The sequence below is a fragment of the Stigmatopora argus genome, chromosome 4 (genome assembly GCF_051989625.1).
Source record: "Stigmatopora argus isolate UIUO_Sarg chromosome 4, RoL_Sarg_1.0, whole genome shotgun sequence".
NCBI lineage: Eukaryota > Metazoa > Chordata > Actinopteri > Syngnathiformes > Syngnathidae > Stigmatopora > Stigmatopora argus.
The window spans coordinates 11,354,926-11,372,782 of NC_135390.1; the positions used below are offsets into that span (position 1 = coordinate 11,354,926).

At 37.4% G+C, this 17,857-nt stretch overlaps 1 protein-coding gene across 3 annotated transcripts in view; it reads right to left on the reverse strand.

Annotated features, from left to right (window-relative positions):
• Nucleotides 1-17,857, reverse strand: part of LOC144072859 (CUB and sushi domain-containing protein 3-like) — a 155,966-nt gene that overhangs the window by 46,019 nt on the left and 92,090 nt on the right. For 2 of the 3 annotated variants that reach the window (XM_077598219.1, XM_077598218.1), the window contains exons 27-40: nucleotides 17,762-17,831; nucleotides 16,428-16,544; nucleotides 15,710-15,919; nucleotides 14,900-15,088; nucleotides 13,695-13,872; nucleotides 10,502-10,647; nucleotides 10,090-10,170; nucleotides 9,610-9,723; nucleotides 5,720-5,908; nucleotides 5,355-5,513; nucleotides 4,124-4,312; nucleotides 2,471-2,656; nucleotides 2,044-2,238; nucleotides 533-706 (exon numbers count right to left, since the gene is read on the reverse strand). In XM_077598219.1, coding sequence (XP_077454345.1) covers nucleotides 533-706; nucleotides 2,044-2,238; nucleotides 2,471-2,656; nucleotides 4,124-4,312; nucleotides 5,355-5,513; nucleotides 5,720-5,908; nucleotides 9,610-9,723; nucleotides 10,090-10,170; nucleotides 10,502-10,647; nucleotides 13,695-13,872; nucleotides 14,900-15,088; nucleotides 15,710-15,919; nucleotides 16,428-16,544; nucleotides 17,762-17,831 — 2,197 coding nt within the window. The remainder of the gene's footprint in view (nucleotides 1-532; nucleotides 707-2,043; nucleotides 2,239-2,470; nucleotides 2,657-4,123; nucleotides 4,313-5,354; nucleotides 5,514-5,719; nucleotides 5,909-9,609; nucleotides 9,724-10,089; nucleotides 10,171-10,501; nucleotides 10,648-13,694; nucleotides 13,873-14,899; nucleotides 15,089-15,709; nucleotides 15,920-16,427; nucleotides 16,545-17,761; nucleotides 17,832-17,857) is intronic. The other variant, XM_077598220.1, reaches the window with a different exon arrangement.

The following is a 17,857-nucleotide window of genomic DNA, read 5'->3' on the forward strand; positions in this document are numbered from 1 at the left end:
TGACCTTATCCACTGCTTTACCCATAGTTGGTATAATCAAGCATACAAGGAACGAGAGACTAGAAAAAGTGTCGACGCTTGACAACAAAACAACATACTGCAAATTTGCACTGTGGCAGTATTATGTGTTGGCGATAAAATAATATAAAACACCTTTGGTGTTGGTACCGGGTTTTCCTGAAATGGTGGTTTGGGATAATCATTCTCCAAGAAGAGGTTGATGCAATACTTACTAGCACTCAATCAACACAGTCACGTGGCTCGCTACTGAGATACCAAACAATGTCGTTGAGGGCTTTTATAAGTCCAACTGCTTTTTAAAAAAATATTTTGTTCCACTCATCCGACTTTCTATTATAAGCATGAATAACTTTAACAGTGGCGAAAAAGATAGGCAAGGTTAATCAGGAATTGATTACGGTCAGATTACAGTTTTTGGGTGAAAAGACAAGCCACACAGAAAAAAAAATATTTGGGCACACTCTAGAAAATCGTTTGTTATAGTAAATAAGGTCAGGGGCGAGTATCGTACCAAGGCACTGAGTCTCTGTACCACTCCAAAGTCCAGACAGGAGACATTCTCTAACAGTTGATCCAGTTAAAACATAACCAAGATTGCAGCTGAAAATGGCTGATGCGCCAAAGGTAGTCTGAGTCCCAATTTTCTTTCCATTAGGCGGAATGGGCAGGTCGCCACATGAAACAACTGTAAAAGATAAAATGGGAGAGAGAAAGGACATGGGAGGATTAAATACCAAAAGGATGCAAGGTTGTGTTTTACATGGACAACATTATTGTTGACATGGCTTAATTTCACATGAAAACAATATGATTAAGGTTCTTATTAGGCCTGACCGATGTCCCGTTTGAATCGCAACAATGCGATATGTGTATGCAGTATACTTGCATCACAAGACGTGCGATGTTTTTTTGTTAGAGGTCATTGTTCGCGAGACATACCTGCTCTTTTAATGAGAGAATTGGCTCTCTCTTTCGCTCTCTCTTTCACTCTCTCTCTCTCTTCCTCTCTCCCTCTCTCCCTCTCTGGCTTTAACAACTTCTTATGGCTTCCTTGCGTGACAAAAATGAGTAGACACTTCATGTGCTGAAATTACATGCTTTAGTACGGCACCCATTAGTGGAACGGGACCTGTCTCAGCTGTCTCCCTCCCAACTTGGTGATAAAAACATCAAATTGAATAGGAATTCAATAATATAATAGTACAATCGGGAAATCTAGAAAAGGGCTTTTTTTAAATTCAGATAGTCTTTTGCAGTTTGGAAGATTACATACAAAGAGCCTATTGATACTATTATGTCTACATTATGTATGTTGGAAATATGTCCCCTTCAAAACTTTGCCATTTAGAAAAAAAAACCATTTCATTAGATACTGCTTCACTGTAAAATACAAAGAATGGGGGGAGAGGTGAGGTCTGGTCTGTGTTTCTGTATTTTGTATTGGAGCCACAATTGGGTTATTTTGAGCTATTGTAATTTATGCAAACAGTAAGAGACAAAAGAAAAGGAAAATTGATGTTTCTTTCCATTTACAGATCCCAAGAGTACAAAGAATTTATAGTCATTTTACCAGCTGTCATTCAGGACCTACCTATCTAGTATTCCAGGCAGAGTATAATGATTGTGTTTTAAAACAACAACAAACAAACAAACAAAAACGGATTTTCTTTCTGATATTCTTTAATGAAAAAAAGATATTGATGCCAGGCTTTGGCTCTGTTTTGAAGACCACAAAAGTGAGTCGCTGAATAGTTGATCCAGTAGAATAACACATTGATTCTCAAAGACTAATAAAGAAAAAGATAAAAAAGAAACAGAAGTCAAGCGAGACGCTTGAAGAAGGGTGGATAATAATTTAATAACCCATTCTTTCCATTGCACTTAACATTCAGCATGTAGTGTAGGAGCCTTTCAATGGAATGGTTTTCGAAAGAAATTGTACAGTTCTTTATCTCCTCTAATTATATTATGAAGTATATTTTCTGTAAAAAATAAATAAATAAAATAAAAAAAGTTACTCACTTTTGCACCGAGGCCTTTCATTTCTCCAACTCCAAATCCCATTTGCCAGACACTGCATGTGAGCAGGACCAGCACGGAAGTATCCCGCGTTGCAGGTAAAGATAATCTTGGAACCATATTCATAAGAAGACCCATTGACGATACTCCATTTCCCATGGTCAAGCGAAAATGAGCTGAGACTCGGACACATCATGACTGTGCCAAACCAATCCAAAACAGAAAAAAAGATATTTTCAATATTCATACCATTCATACAATTTCCTTTGTCCTTTCTAAAATTGAAATTTCATAGCTGAACAGGATTTTGTGAGATACATATCCAAAAGAGATTTCAAAGATTAACCTTCTCCTCACAAGTGAACTTGAAATCATTGTTACCCGTTCTTGGAATCTCCCTGCCTCTTCCTCCAGCTGTGTTTATACTCACGGATGCATCCGGGTATCTTGTTGTGGTTGCTCCAGGTACCGTCTGGCTGGCAGACTGTTGTTGTTAGCTCTTTGGAGGAAAGCCGGTAACCACTGTTGCAAAAGTAGGTCACCCGTGTGCCCACGGAATAATCAGCAGCAAGAACACCTCCATTGACTGGCGCACTGGGCACGCCACATGAAACAGCTGCAGGAAGCAAGACGACATTCTTTGAAAGATGTCTATTATGCAGACACTCAGATGAGATGGATTCTGCAGAAAGGAAACTGCCTGGCATGTGTCTCCGCATATAGTACTGTATTTTTCGGACTATAGGTCACACTTTTTTTCACAGTCTGGCTGCACCTGCGACTAATACTTAAATTCAAATTATGGAAAAAAGCAGATAATAAAATGGAGCAGTGGTTCTGCATATTGAGTGACGTCAAAAGGTACATCTGCTAATATGGCCTACAGCCACAATGTTGCCCTTCACGACCCCGAAAGAATCAATCAAGATCCATTTGACTTCTGCTTGCTCACAATTCAACACATACTGATTATAAGGCTGAAAAGTGTCCGTCATGCCAATTTGGGAATAGGGTTTGTAATTCCGCCAAATTAAATTTTGTTCCAAGATCAAAGGACATGAAATATTTTAGGTTACTGCGTCTTCTAGACAAGAGAAAAAATGAATAAAAAAGAAGAGGAAATTAAAATTCGAGAAAAATAATTACTTTGTTATATATATATATATATATATATATATATATATATATATATATATATATATATATATATATATATATATATATAAAACAAAGTAATTATTTTTCTCGAATTTTAATTTCCTCTTCTTTTTTATTCATACATATATATAGATTAATTCAATGCGACTATAATTTGAAGAAAGCAGATGGACAATCTCAGCATGAATACATCTGCATCATTTGCTGCTGTTTGAGTTCATGTGTTTTGGAAAAGCAGTGGGCAATTATTATGCTTTTGGAATACATCCCAGGTGTGAAGTGTTTTTCACTAAAAAACAAAGTCTAACACATGCATGCTCAATAATGACTTAGCAATACTGTCACAGTACTGGACTGACACCAGTGTCAGCCATTCCACAAAAACAGTTCCATTCACACTATGATACTGGTATCACACCAGCAGATAAGTAATCTGTACTGTCTGTGGATTCAATTCACGTTCATCCATTATTCATTGCATATTTTCTTCAGTATTCATGTTCTGTCAAAAGATCAGTTGCTGAGAAGACAATTGTTTTTCATAGGGGGTAACTATCTAATTCATTGGGTGGTGGTTGTACCCTATCTGCACTGTTTATTGGAAGAGTTTGCTTCTCTACTTCAGCATGGAATCATGCAAATATAAACACAGATATTCTCGTGTGAGCATCCAAGGATCCAATTAGTTTATTCGACAAAAAAAACAAAACAAAAACAAAAAACAGAGGTGGACTCTGCATACTAACGGGCAGTTAGGCAAAGTAATATAAAGAGGCGGTGAGTGTCAGAGAATGAGTGGATTGATTCCTGTTTCCTCTCTGGCTAACAGTCAAATAAACCCAAATGGCAATGCAATTTTTCAGTGCGAGTGTTGTAGAGAGTAAAAAAAAATGTGTGTGGAGTTGCCTGTGTTCGATAAGCTCACCTTGACAGGCAGGAACTTGCGTGTCCCAAGTGTAGTAGCCATAGGTGGTCTTCTTGCACACTGCTGTGCCCTTTCCGATAAGCTTGTAGCCCCTGTCACAGGCCCAGCGTACTGTGCTGTTAACATGACCCCCAGTTTGGCTGACCACAAAACCGTGCTGTGGAGAGTCAGGGGTACTGCAGTACGTTGCTATAAAAAATGGAAAAATCCAATGAGATTGGATTGGGGAAGGAAAAGGCAATGAAGGACGAATGAAAGTGGGAAAGTAAGAGGAGTAGGAAAAAAAGAAAGACAAAGAAGAAAACCAATCCCAAATATTACTTTACTTTAAAATAGACTTAAACCTGCACTTTATTACTGGTTTGCGCAACAGTTCAGGGCAATAAAGTGAATGATGAGTTTTAAAAAAAAATCTAAACAAATTTACCACACTGACTTGACTTTTATTGGATTAAATATAATGGAGCACACATGAAAAATGAATCTTTTGTGATGCATCTCCAATGAGTGATTCCCAAATTGCCGAGCACCACCTGCGTTATTAAACTGAGAATTACAAATTTAAAGCCTTTTGAAATGGACTACAAAACAACATGCAAGCCTGCCCCTGACAATCTTATTTTTCTTCATTGTTTAAAATGTAACAATAATGGCTATGGTTCACATTAACTTTCTCTGTAATGACTATTTGAAGAATAACTAGTAACATACTACTAGATAATTATATCTCCAAACACAATACAAATACGCAATGATTTTGATGATGTTTTTGACCTTTGCTCAACTGAACATATCAAAAATAAAATAATAAAAATATGCAATATACAACCTGATTAAACCTAGTGTTATGACTATAATAAAGCCTGTATCTCTTTTGTATTGTATTTATTTTTTGCAAATGATCACTAATTTCAATGCCAACAATGTGCTCCAAGGAATCTGGAATAGTGGTACAATTACCACTGGAGTACATAAGTTTTTCTATTAATAAGACTATTAATAAGTGCATATGTTGAAGCTTGTATGATAAGATTCGACCCACTTTTTGCTTGATGTGTACTCTACAACTTAAGTTTTCAAGACATTATGCTGTTAAAAACAATGCTGTTTAACCACAGTTAAAATAAATATAGTGAGTTTGCATTTGATTTCTTACAGTTTGGAGACATACTCTACTATGCATGACCTGGATATAAAATAAAGAGAAAATAATCATAAATTGGATACATACTTTGATACTCACCCACATATCTGATGTGGTAGCCACGTCGGTTGGTACCATGGTCAGAGGACCAACGCAGCAGTAACTGATGGCCAGTGGTGGTAAGACTGAATGGTGTCTCAATGTCACCACTCAGAGATGCAAGGCTCTGGCTATATATGTTCGGACCTGGACACACAGACCGGAACAGGCACAAAGATATGTTCTGAGATTCTGTGTCTGTTTTTGGCCCATGCAAAGGCCCAAGGGTGCAGAATTTCAAATTCATAAAGAGGTGAAATCAGAGAATGAGTTCGAAAACACAACTGGGTGAAATTGAAATCCAGTACACAGAAAAAAAAGAATAGTCTTAAAAATTTGTACTGCAAACTCACCATCAAATATTTCCAAAATATCAAACTCCTTTTCTGTCTGAAAGAGTTCAAAGTTCAGTGAAATGTTGTAGCCCTTTTCCACATTTATTAGCCAGGAGCACATCTGGAGGTTGGGGTAGTTTTCCGGGTAACCAGGGCTCAAGATTACCCCTGTTGAGTCAAAACGGACTTCGTGTGCAGGACATTGAACTGAAACAGATCAGATTGAGAGGTAAAAGCCATTCTTTAAGTTCTTGTTTACTAGAGGCCATTATGTAACAGATAAACAAAAAAGCTCAATAGTCATAGGTACTTGACTGAACAAGTTTACCCAAAGTGTATTTATTCTGCACATTAACATTCAAACAAACCACAAAACTAAACATAACTTTTTTTTAAAAATAACTAAAATGTCAAAAGAAACATGGTTGACTCAATGTTGCTATAAACAACAATGATTTAATAAGGAAAGCCGAACTTAGAACTTTAAAAAATGAGTTTCTGAATCTGTTTTTATGAGCAGCACAGTGAACCATGTTTAACATGGCAACCTCTCAGTTGACAGATTGAATTTGGTAGGTATGAGTTGATGTGGATTGATGATGGCAGGCTTGCGTTCATGGTGAATACATATCGGATGTGTTTGCACTCAATTTGTAGTGTTAGCTTGGTATGTGTCTTGGGGAATTATCCTAAAACTCAGATATGTTTGAGGGTAAAGTAGGGTAGCAATACGTGCACTATTTAGTGTCAATCTGTAAGCATAAAATGACACTAATTTGAAGTGTTAACAGAAAACAAAAGTTAGAACACAGGAGAATGATCTGTTTGTTCCTGCCCTATCAGCAAGAAACCTAGGGCCTTTACAACATTTCTACAGCATTCTTGTGGATGTGAATAGCAGGTCAACTCATAAAGTTCAACTTTACATGTCCCAACGAAAGCAATTAGTTTTGTCTAAGAGGTTGCATGGGGCCAGAACATATCCAATAAAAGGAAAAGTAATGAATTCTTGATGACAGTAATGAGGTGATCCATGAAAATGTCAAGGAACAAACACCTTTTAAAATAGGCTTTACTATTCTAATATGAGTCTCAAGAAAGGTAAGTGGATCCACATCACAATTCAGAATACGTACTGATATCTATTACTTTTGCATAGATATGTATTTAATTGCAACTTTTTTTGTCAGAAAAAAAAACTATATTTTATCATAGCTGATGAGTTTAGCTGTTCAATTTGGGTGAATTTGGATTGCAGGACCTTGAAGAAATTACCATATGCATCACTCCCATAGGTTAATAAGAGGATCACCTTTGTATTGTCCCATAGACTAAAATCGAAGCACCTAATTAGGCTTATGGACCTTGCCTTTCTTCAGTCTTAAAAACCCTTGAGCAGGTAGCCATGATCGCTGTTTCATTCATTATGAAGTATTGTCTTGCCAACCTCAAGTTTCTAATTATTTCATTGCAATTTGATTACCATTGTGATGGGGTAAATCTGGTAGAATAGAATGTCGCAGCAACCTTTTTTTTTTTTGAAAGACAGCTACGTATACTGTTTTGAACAAACACATTACCCCAATGGCCTTAGATTACAAGACATGGTGCCATGAAGTTGTATTGTGTCTTGGAATGGATGGCGGGCAGAGGACAATAATTCCTCCAAACATGACATGCGATCACATAATTTGTCAACACATTTGCTTACACTGCTGGACATGATGTCCGGATCTTTATCGTCAATTCCACTATTTCCCTGTTGCTGTTTATATTATGAATTACGTGACATGTAGTGTAGGGAATGTCTCCAAGATCTCAAATGCATGCTCGCTGCCGCACGTGTCACAATGTCATGGAAAAATAAATAAAACTGAGAATGCTTGCTCTTTCCCCCTTTTATTTATTGCAATAAATAAATAAATGAATGAATTTTTAATGTTTTTCATTTTTAATTAAATCCCAAAAGCTTTTCAGAGACTCAAAAAGAAGATTTTTATTTTATATATTTTTATATTTAATAAACCCATGCGTAGCCCATGACAAAAATGGGTCTGTCACCCCTAATATCGAGGCCTTTGGGCAAAGAAATCTGACTTGAATAAAAATTGTGAAACCGGCAAAAAGGATCACACATGCAGCAACATATATATATGAGTGATACAGCAACATTAAAATCAAATGAAAAATAAAATTTTCAGATTCTAAAAAGGGCCTTAAAGTATTGCCTTTGCCATGTTTACAGTCAACACTAGGGAGCGTGAGGAGGAGTTGGTGGAGGAGGTATACACCTGTTTAGAATCATAATAATCTCCTCCTTATTCCAAACTGCAACACAGCCTGGTGATGGATCATTTTTGTATGGCTTTGCTTTATTTGTTTTAGTCACAACTTGCCCTGTTTCCCTCATGTGTTCTCTGAAAGTAAGTTTATTCCCTCATGCTTTGTTGGCTTGTACTTTGGATTTAGGTTTGTACTTTTGTGTTTGTTTTCTGACAATTTTTTTGACAATGAGCTTCACCCACTTCCCTCCATTTTCGTACAGACACACTTCTATAATGTGATATAAAAAATTTATTTGACGAGGCCAAAATACTGCACGCATCTGTCCTAAAAGTGATAAGTTAATTTTATACCGACTATTTGACATTTTCTAGGAGCAACTGGCCTTTTCATCTTGAAAAGATGAGGCAAAATGATAATGATGTCAAAATAGACTGAAATCTCCTCTAGTAGCTACTCAGACAATTAAATCAGATTCATATTGCCCAATTGATTGACATATCCTTCTCACAGTTGAGAAGCCTTGGGTTAAAATTACAGTTATGAATCATTTAAACAAGGCTTATTTGATAAGTACATCTAATGTGCTTGGAAATTGAAGGTTTTGAGCATCAGCAAATTCCTTCATTCATTTTCTGAACCGCCATTCCTCACCAAAGGTCGAGGGGATTGCTGGAGCCTATCCCAGCTAACTATGGGCACCAGGCGGGCGGCACCCTGAATTGGTGGCCAGCCAATCGCAGGCATCAGCAAATTTGAAAAAAAAATGCAAATGGTAGGCTTTTTCCATGTTTTTGGCAGTCCAAGAAGTCCAAAGCAGAAATGAAGTTCACTTAATGAACATTATAGTTCAAATGTAAAATCATAAAACTTTTACGGTGTACATACATTAACATACGAGTGATTAATCGAGATGTGATTGACACTGAAGGATCAAATCCGTAAGCTTGTTAAGACTGGCAATTCTGGTTGACGAAAAAAGGGATTGTCTGCCTCTGTGTGCCCTATGACTGACGACCGATCAAAAGTGTAGTTCGCATTTCGCCCAAAGTCAGCTGGGATAAGCTCTAGCACCCCATGACCCTGACGAAGATGTCTAACATGAAAATAATAATAATAAAAAAATTAAAAATAAACCCAGTACAGTACATCCTTGCAAAACAAGTGTCTTAGACGGATGGAAATAGTGTCTTTCCATTATTTATTTTATTTAATTTCATACTATTTGACAAAAGCTACTAATCCTGAATGTTTGAGTATAGGGGAAAAGCAAGTTTCATGATCTTGGGTCAGTGATGTCTATATCTATGTCAATGAATTAATAGAGCTGCTGATGCCACACCTTGCTAAAAGAGACCCTAGAGGTTGTCTGTTAAATGATGCATCAGCAGAGGTGCTGCAGACTGCAGTCAACCTTGGCAGGCAGGTGTCAAGTGTGTGAACACACAGACACACATGAATACGCACACGCACGCAACAGAACTGTGAGCTGTATAACCAGGCACATTGAAATTTGTATGTATTTGCAGAACTTTACCATATTTGACTCGACACAATACTAATAATATAAAAAATGTCCAGTGATAACATACAATTAAGACCTTATACTAAATAAAAGTACCGACCTTGACAGACTGGCGGGGGTCTATCCATCTGTAGGCGCTCTCCAAGTCGACAGGTCAGAATGTCACTGCCTACCAAGGTGAAGCCCGGCAGGCATGTGTACCGAATAATGTCCCCTGTGAGGTAATTTAAACCCAGAAATGCAGACGCACAGAGCACATAGGTTAGAATTGTGTATCGGGGGCTTGTAATAAAAAAAACATTCACGCCTCACACACACGCTGAGGCACATGCCTTCCTCACTATAGGGAGAGTGATCACAAACACATTTTACATCTAATGAAGATTGACATCTACTCCTCAGGCACGTCATACAAAATGACAAGCAGGTTTGATTTTCACGTCACTACACTCACAACGGTTAAAAAAGAAAATGACAGGACATAGAAAAAATGACGGATGACTTGCTAGCAATAATGTTGTTGACACAAAACTTCAGAAATGCAGAAAAAAAGAGGACGACATCCCACAATAAGACAAACCTATTTCAAAGAGGTCATCATCAGTTAAAACGGTAGCGTTGGCAACAGGAGGCGGTGGTTGACAGGTTCTCAGTTGGTATGCTGCAGAGGAGATGAATGTCATCATAAGTGAATCTTGATAACAACATAAATTGCTATCTTTCACTCTCCATGACCATCAAAATCCAATCTCTAATTTAGTTGAGATACGGGACATTTTCGTTTTAATTGAGTGATGTTCAAAATGGGTGCTTTATTAGCTGCCAAAAATATGCATCAAGGCATTTGAAAATGAAGTAGGTCAAATAATAGAAATGCATCTCTCTAACTTCATTAAGCCAGGGCATTTTTAGAGTGCCAAAGTTTTTACTTTATTACTTATTTACTTCATCTTTATAGAGAGTCTCAACTCCGATATGAAAGGGAAAACTACCATAATAATTCAGCACAAAGAAGCCACTGGTACTGAAGTCGCTGTGAAACTTGATGAGGATCTGATTTGCAGTGGTAGAAATGCCTTCTTGCACCGAAGTACCGCTGAATTGACCAATCTGAGGTGAGGTCTGATCTGGTCCATCCCTACAAAGTAAGCAGGAATGCGATTAGATTAGATAACTTTATTCATCCCATATTCTGGAAATGTCATTGTCACAGTAGCAAGAGGGTGAGAATACAGACACAGGAAAGTGGGTATGGGTATGGGTATGGGTATGGGTATGGGTATGGGTATGGGTATGGGTATGGGTATGGGTATGGGTATGGGTATGGGTATGGGTATGGGTATGGGTATGGGTATGGGTATGGGTATGGGTATGGGTATGGGTATGGGTATGGGTATGGGTATGGGTATGGGTATGGAAAAGTGTCTCTTGATCGGGCATGACGAGGAGGATAAGTGGTATGGGTGACATTACCATTTTAAAGGCAAAAGGATAGTCATACCCATAAGAATGAAGACGTGTGGGATTCATTTGTGAAGGTTTTGAGCAAAAAACATAACAATGTTTGCTCAAACACATTTGAATATGGATGTTAAACTGCTAGCAACACATACCTATGATCTTTCTGCCAAAACAGGGATATTTCTAAACAGCATACAACATTCTCAGTGAAGTATATGCATATAGATTATTTTAGCATGATTCAATAAACTTGAGACATATGATAGTGTACTGATTTTGCAAAAGTCTGTCTTTGTAGATCATGTAAAAGATGTAAACCTGCAATTCGTGTGACTGACTTAAAGAATTTGATGTCTCCGTAAATGGGCCTGTGAATATTTTCAATCATTCAGGGAATTTAATTCCCAGGGAAATGAAAGGATTGTAACCAGAAGGTTCCAGATTGCTCAAAACAGTGCAATAGATTCAATTCAAACTGACAAAAAAAGGGAAATGTATTCAAACAAACAAAAAAACAAAAATTATTATTTTAGTGGAAGACTCTCAATGTTTCAGAAAATGAAATTAAAAGGCAATACTAGACACTTCAATAGTTGAACACAATCCTTAGTGTGGTTCAGTTTCTAAAAAAAAGCAAGTCCGTGAATGTTGTCGGGCTGTCTGGTATAACGTGTCTTCTGGACAGCGTCTACGTTTGACATTTGGTGTTAAAGCCAAATTACAGGATTTTTTTTTTCGGTCCACTGACTGACAGTGGAAGGGAGTGTGAAAATGACTTGTGGCACAGTTCTGAAATGTCAGCTGAGTGTGACGATGAAGGTGATTCAAAGATACAGGCAGGTGAGATGAGGTGCTTGTGGTGGTTGGGGGTCAAAGCGGAGGAAGACATTTGAGAAAATTTCAGAGTGCTTTCTGCAGCATCAGTGCTTCTTCTCAGTGTGACAGTTGAGATAGCACAGACTTCAACTGTAATTGCTAGAATGTTTCTGAAATACTTCTCTTTTGTAGATAGTGTACATCTAGACCTGGGGGTTCATGGCAATAAGAAGAATACCGTTAAACATTTATGATCCGCTCGTGGACCACATAATCCTCAGGTAGAGTTTGAGGAAATTAAAAGCGGCCAGTACAGATATGGATGATTTGCAATAAAGGAGGTTATTTACAGACACTATTCATGTGTGATAAAAGGGAAAATACTAGTGCGTTTTGGAAAATACAAATTTGGAAAATTTACTTTTTAATAAAGCCTAAAAAAATATACTTCTGAAACAGATGTCAGATTGGATTTTTTTTTTTTAACTTGATCTACAACTCCAACAGCTCAATTGTCTTAAAAGCTTTCACTTCTCATCAGAGCTGGCTACATGAGTTCATGAGCACAGATCAGTTAGGTTAACACTAGCAAGATTTTTGGTGAGACAAAGCTAAAAAAAGAAGAAGAAAAATCATTTCAGCACTAATGGTCTGAACAGCAACCCACACGAGTACAATGCTCCCATGAAAAAATCCTTTCAGCTATCATTTAAAAATATCAACGGAAGAAAACTGACATTCTACTGACAAAACCAGATCATTTTTTTAGCTACTTATCCATTCTGTCGCTCAGAAAAATACGAGGGTGGCTACTTTTTTCAAAGGACAAATGTGAAATGTATCATTGTATGATATATTAACACTATTTCTTTGCAAGACAATTGCATTTCATTACATTACGTTCACATTGCTGTCGTGCTCACCTGATTGATGTACTTTAAATGCATTTCAGCATATGTGTGTGTGTGTGTTTGTGTGTATGTGTGCTCTTAAGATCTCGTGTAATAAAAAGTCAAACTGCAGTTCAGTTTCAGAGTAATCAGCGGAATGGCAGACAACCATAAGGGAAAAGAAATGAAATGTGGCCGTTAAAGGAGATTGTTTTTTAAATAGATATAAATAAATAAATATAGTTATTCATTTGAAACAGCCTTTTCCAACTCTTTCCTCATCCCATACATTCACTTTTAAACTTATGAAAGGTTGGAAGTATATCTGTTGTCCATCTAACATGTAGGCATTTCATGGTTGTCTAAGGCTCACTAAACCAGAGAGAGACAAAAAGGAAGGTCAAGGCAAAGAATGACAGCTACTAGAGAGATGGCCTTTTTTGTTCTGTGTCTGTCTGCCAAGATCAAAACTAACTTGGATCTTTTTTCTATCTCGAGTCATTCATTTGAATATAAAAAAAATTATAACCTGAAAAATTCGTGCCAAGACTCTTTCGTAAGCAGAGGTATGATTGTATTTTATTCAATAACCGTCATGTTCATGTTATAGAACCGCTAAGAATTTAGTTCACTGAAGAAGGCAATCATCTGAAATCCTGAGAGATCAGTGTTTAATCCAGTGAACAAATACAATTTAAAACTAAAAATAATATGACCTCCTGGCATTTGACTTGGGAATATGTTCAACCAACCATGTTTGTAACATATTAAAAGATCATCTAGTGCAGAATTTATCATTCAAAAAGGTTCATTCATTTTCCATGCTCAATATACAAATATCTTTTTGGTGTTAGTTTTCATTAGTTACTAGTTCAATGGTTTTAATAGTTTTCAAATTGTATATTCTTTTGTTGCTCTGTTTTAGCCATAATAAAGATAATTCCATAAGGAGAAAGTGAGGAAAGAAGCAAGGAAGTGAAGGAAATTATAAGGAGGAAAAACAAGAAAGAATGCTTACCACACAGAGATGTAGTCATAGATAGGCTCAGTATTTATGGTAGAAAAGTGGATGTAGATGCCATAACCAGGAGGTACTCTGACAGTCCACAAGCAATCCTGGAAGTGGGGGTATTCAGCTGGATGTCCAGGAGAGTAAATTGTGCCATTCATTGATGTTATGTTACCACCACAGAGAGCTGGAATTACAAAAACAAATTGTGGTTTTGTAGTCTATTTGCCATCAAAATTGTTCAAGTAAATATAGCACCAAGATATTGAGCTATCAAAGAGGAGATAAAAAAATAATTCAGTAGACAGAAAACAACTTCAGGGTATGGATGCCGCTGTTTGCCGTGAGTGAGATGACACAGAGTGATTTTGACACTATTTCCTGTCAAAGTTCTATAGAGGGAACTTGTTAAATTTTTAGATTAAACTTGGAGTAAAAGCCAAAGAACTGCCCTGAAGACATGTTTCCGTCCCTATTAAATTATTTTCATGGTGAATTGGTTCATCAAAAGCCAAAAAGTACAATTGGAATTGGAGTTGTTACTTTCAGACAAAAAAAAAAACTAAAAAGAGACATTTCTCAGTTTGCTCGGCACATTGGGATAACAAGATGTGTGGAAAATGTCAGAGGAACCACTACAAATAACTTTTATAAAAATAGTTGTGGGCCTCACCTGTGGATATTAGACTAATTCCACACACTAGGGAAGTTCTGACTATCATGTTTTGTGGGTTGATTTTAAGGCTACCATTATGCATAAGTATCTTGAACATAGAACAATGGTCTGACTTTTTAATGGGTTCTGTGTAAGGGAGTAATGTGAGGCTATACAACGCAAGAAAAAACTGTTTACCCCAACCCCTTTAAAACTCCCAACTATGTTGTAAACCTTCAAAGCACTTGTGTATTTCATGGGATCACTTAAGAAGATTAGGGCAAGTCATAATAAATCAACCCTGAGCAACATATGAGGATTCACCTTGAAAATTTACTAGAGATGGGCTTGATTGGCCTTGCAATAAAAGACTTGCAAATGACTCATAAATCATTATAATGGACTGTATCAGTTTATAGTGCAATAAACTTGCTATGTGGGTGGTAAAAGTGTATAAGATGCCCTCGTGTGCATAGGAGAAAAAAAGACTAGAGACAATCTGTAGTTGCAGTTGGTAAAGACAACCAAAAGGGTGTTTATAGACATGCTTGCCACTCACCTTCACAGCGAGGTATGGGGTAATTCCAATTTCTGCTGACTCCATGCAGACAAGTAAGTGAAGGCTCTCCAAGCAATGTATAACCTGGGAGGCACTCAAAAGTTATGGTCATTCCCACACTGTAGTCTTGGCCAATCACTATACCATTACGAAATGGACGTGGATCTGGGCACCTTTGGAGCTCATAAGCTGTAAGAGATAATGTTGAAATTCAGTCACAGAAGGAAATGAGGACCTAAAATGAATTCATTCTTATTTGACATCATTGTCAGTTATTCATTGTTAAGCATCGAAAGTAGAAGACTAAACTGCAAAACAATGATTGACAATTTTATTGAGCTCAAAATAAAATTGAGGAATACATTTTGACTATTTTGGCACATAGTGATAGGAAAACAAAATTTCAGTCAGACAAAATCATTAGTCCCCCAAAAATATTTTTAAGGTTAAATTAAATAGGAACAATGAGAACATGCATATTAATCATTGTGTAATCATATGCTTTAAATCAAATATTTGGTTTGAAATGTCATGTGTTTGAAACGCCCTATGAATTTTCTTCACCAAGCTGCACACTACACTGCTGCTACGTGCTTAATTCAGGAATATCATTCTGTGCCCATGACAATGTGAACTGGTAATAAATGAAGTCATAATATAATTATTACAAGTATTACAATTATTAATTAGCAGACCCTCAGTCAACTGTTCAATGTACAATGATGTGTTGTTTAATGTTCTGTTTAACGTAGCTTTTTATTTTTACAACAATGAAATCAATGTACCCTTTTTTTATTTCTTTGACGTTACCTTGATAGACAATGTTGAATCCGGGCTTGTTTTGGGAGTAGTCGGTGTGAAAAAAGAGTGTAGTCTCATGGGTGGTGCTGAACAGAGAGTTGGGTACCAGAGAGCCACTGAACCGATCAATCACAGTTCCAGTTTCCAAGCTTCCACTGCGCACTTCAAGGTAGTCATGAACTGGCTCTGTGGAGAAGTTCAAAAACTGCAGATGGATTCCTGAAAAAGTACAAGTGAGAGTTAATTGGGGGAAATAAACAAAGAAAATTGAATCCAAGTCACTAATTGCAACTGCAAAGCAATATCCACAAAAATCAATGTGAATGGCAACATTTTACATCTGTCGAGGGGTTCAACAAATCTCTTATCAATGAAAAATATTGATGAGAAGCATCAACTGAATCTTGTAACCCCATTGGATTCGCAAACTGTTCCCACAATCTTAAATTAAGAAAGGAATGGTTAAGAATATACATTGAGTGGGCAATTCCATTTCACTTAAACTGAAGTAAATAGACCAGTAAAATGTCTTCAATTTCAAGTTCTTAAAAGGAAACACTTAAGAACTTAGTGTATATGTCTAAACTTAGGACTTATACGTATGATATTAAGAGATTAAATAAAGGTAAAAGCTTCATATCTGACACAGGAGGTCACAATAGGCAAGAGACACTTCTAGAGAGGTGAGAGTGGAGACAGATAATGTACGTATATTAATATATCAGACCGAAGCCAATAGGAAGGCGAACGCTCCAGCTACAGTCCAGACTGCTTTGGTAATTCCCTGGAAAGCCTGGGCTGAGGATGACACCGCTGAAATCTGTCATGGAGCCGCCACACTGAGCTGAGGAAGAACAACCAAGGGGAGAGAACATGTCACGTCTTTGCAGGGCAGTTTCACCGAGGGAGGGGTGTATTCCTGCCACGCAACAATTGTCGACAATGCCCCGAAGACAAACAAAAACATTGTTTGGTGCTGGATTGGAATAACAATGACAAAAAGGTTTGAATGGCCATGAGAGCAGCACAGCTTGCTAAGCAGTGTTTGCCACCCCATGCACACATCTCTTTTTTTCTTCACACTTCTTCACCCACCACCCTCCTATATACTAAACACACAGGTGAGGAGTGATTGCATCCCTGGGAGGAATCAATGTAAAGTTGGAAGTACAGTAAATCATCCCTCTTTCCCTTTCCCAATACCAGAACAGGCTCATTTATATGTTAAATGGCTAGAAACATTGGGGCATTTGGAGACCACCTCTTAAGGGACTATTAGCAAAGAGCAGAAATGCAGTACATAGGAAAAGATTATCGTGGGACTTGACAAATATGTGGGTAGTGGATGCCTGCTTGACCTCTTTGTTTGAAAATCAAGAGCAGACAAGAGGTACTTAAATGACGACTTGCACTTTGTGTAGGCATACAGCCCAGCCCTTTCATGTGAGTTTATCGGCAACACAGTATAGTGTTGGATTCAGTGTGAGCAGATCAAGCAAAGGAGCGCACACACAGGCCAACGAAGGATCCGCGTGTCAACTAATGCAAGGATTTATGTCTTCAGTGGACTATAAACACCACAGGGGAAGACCGTTTACATGGTGTGTGCAGTCTTTGTCTGTGTTTGTGTGTTCTTGCGTGTTTGTGAACAATGGTAATTGAAGGAAATTATGACAACGAGGCATCAGAAGAATGAATAAAGTGGTCCTCTAAAGTCTATAAATGTGTAAATAACATCTGAGGAAATATATGGAAATATTGTGGATGCTCATCATTCCTATCAGAAATCAAACAATACAATATGATTGGGCAACAGCCTTATTGATTTACGGGAGAAGAGATAATTCATAATATTCAACCTGCAGGCCCACACAGCCAAAACATCTTCCCCGAGCTTGAGTGCATTGTGACGTTATTGCTTTCCCTAACACAATTACAAGTCTTCTGGGAGGTTGTACTTCGATTGTAGTGGACAAATATAAAATATGGACGAGAAACAGTAAACATGGTGTTTGGTGCAATCTTTGCTGTCGTGAAAATCAAGTGTGCAAAATACATTACCTAGACATAAAGGCACAGGGTAATTCCACCTTCTGACAGGACCAGGCATGCATGTAATATATGCATTACCCTGTTTGGGGAAAAAAACAAAACAAA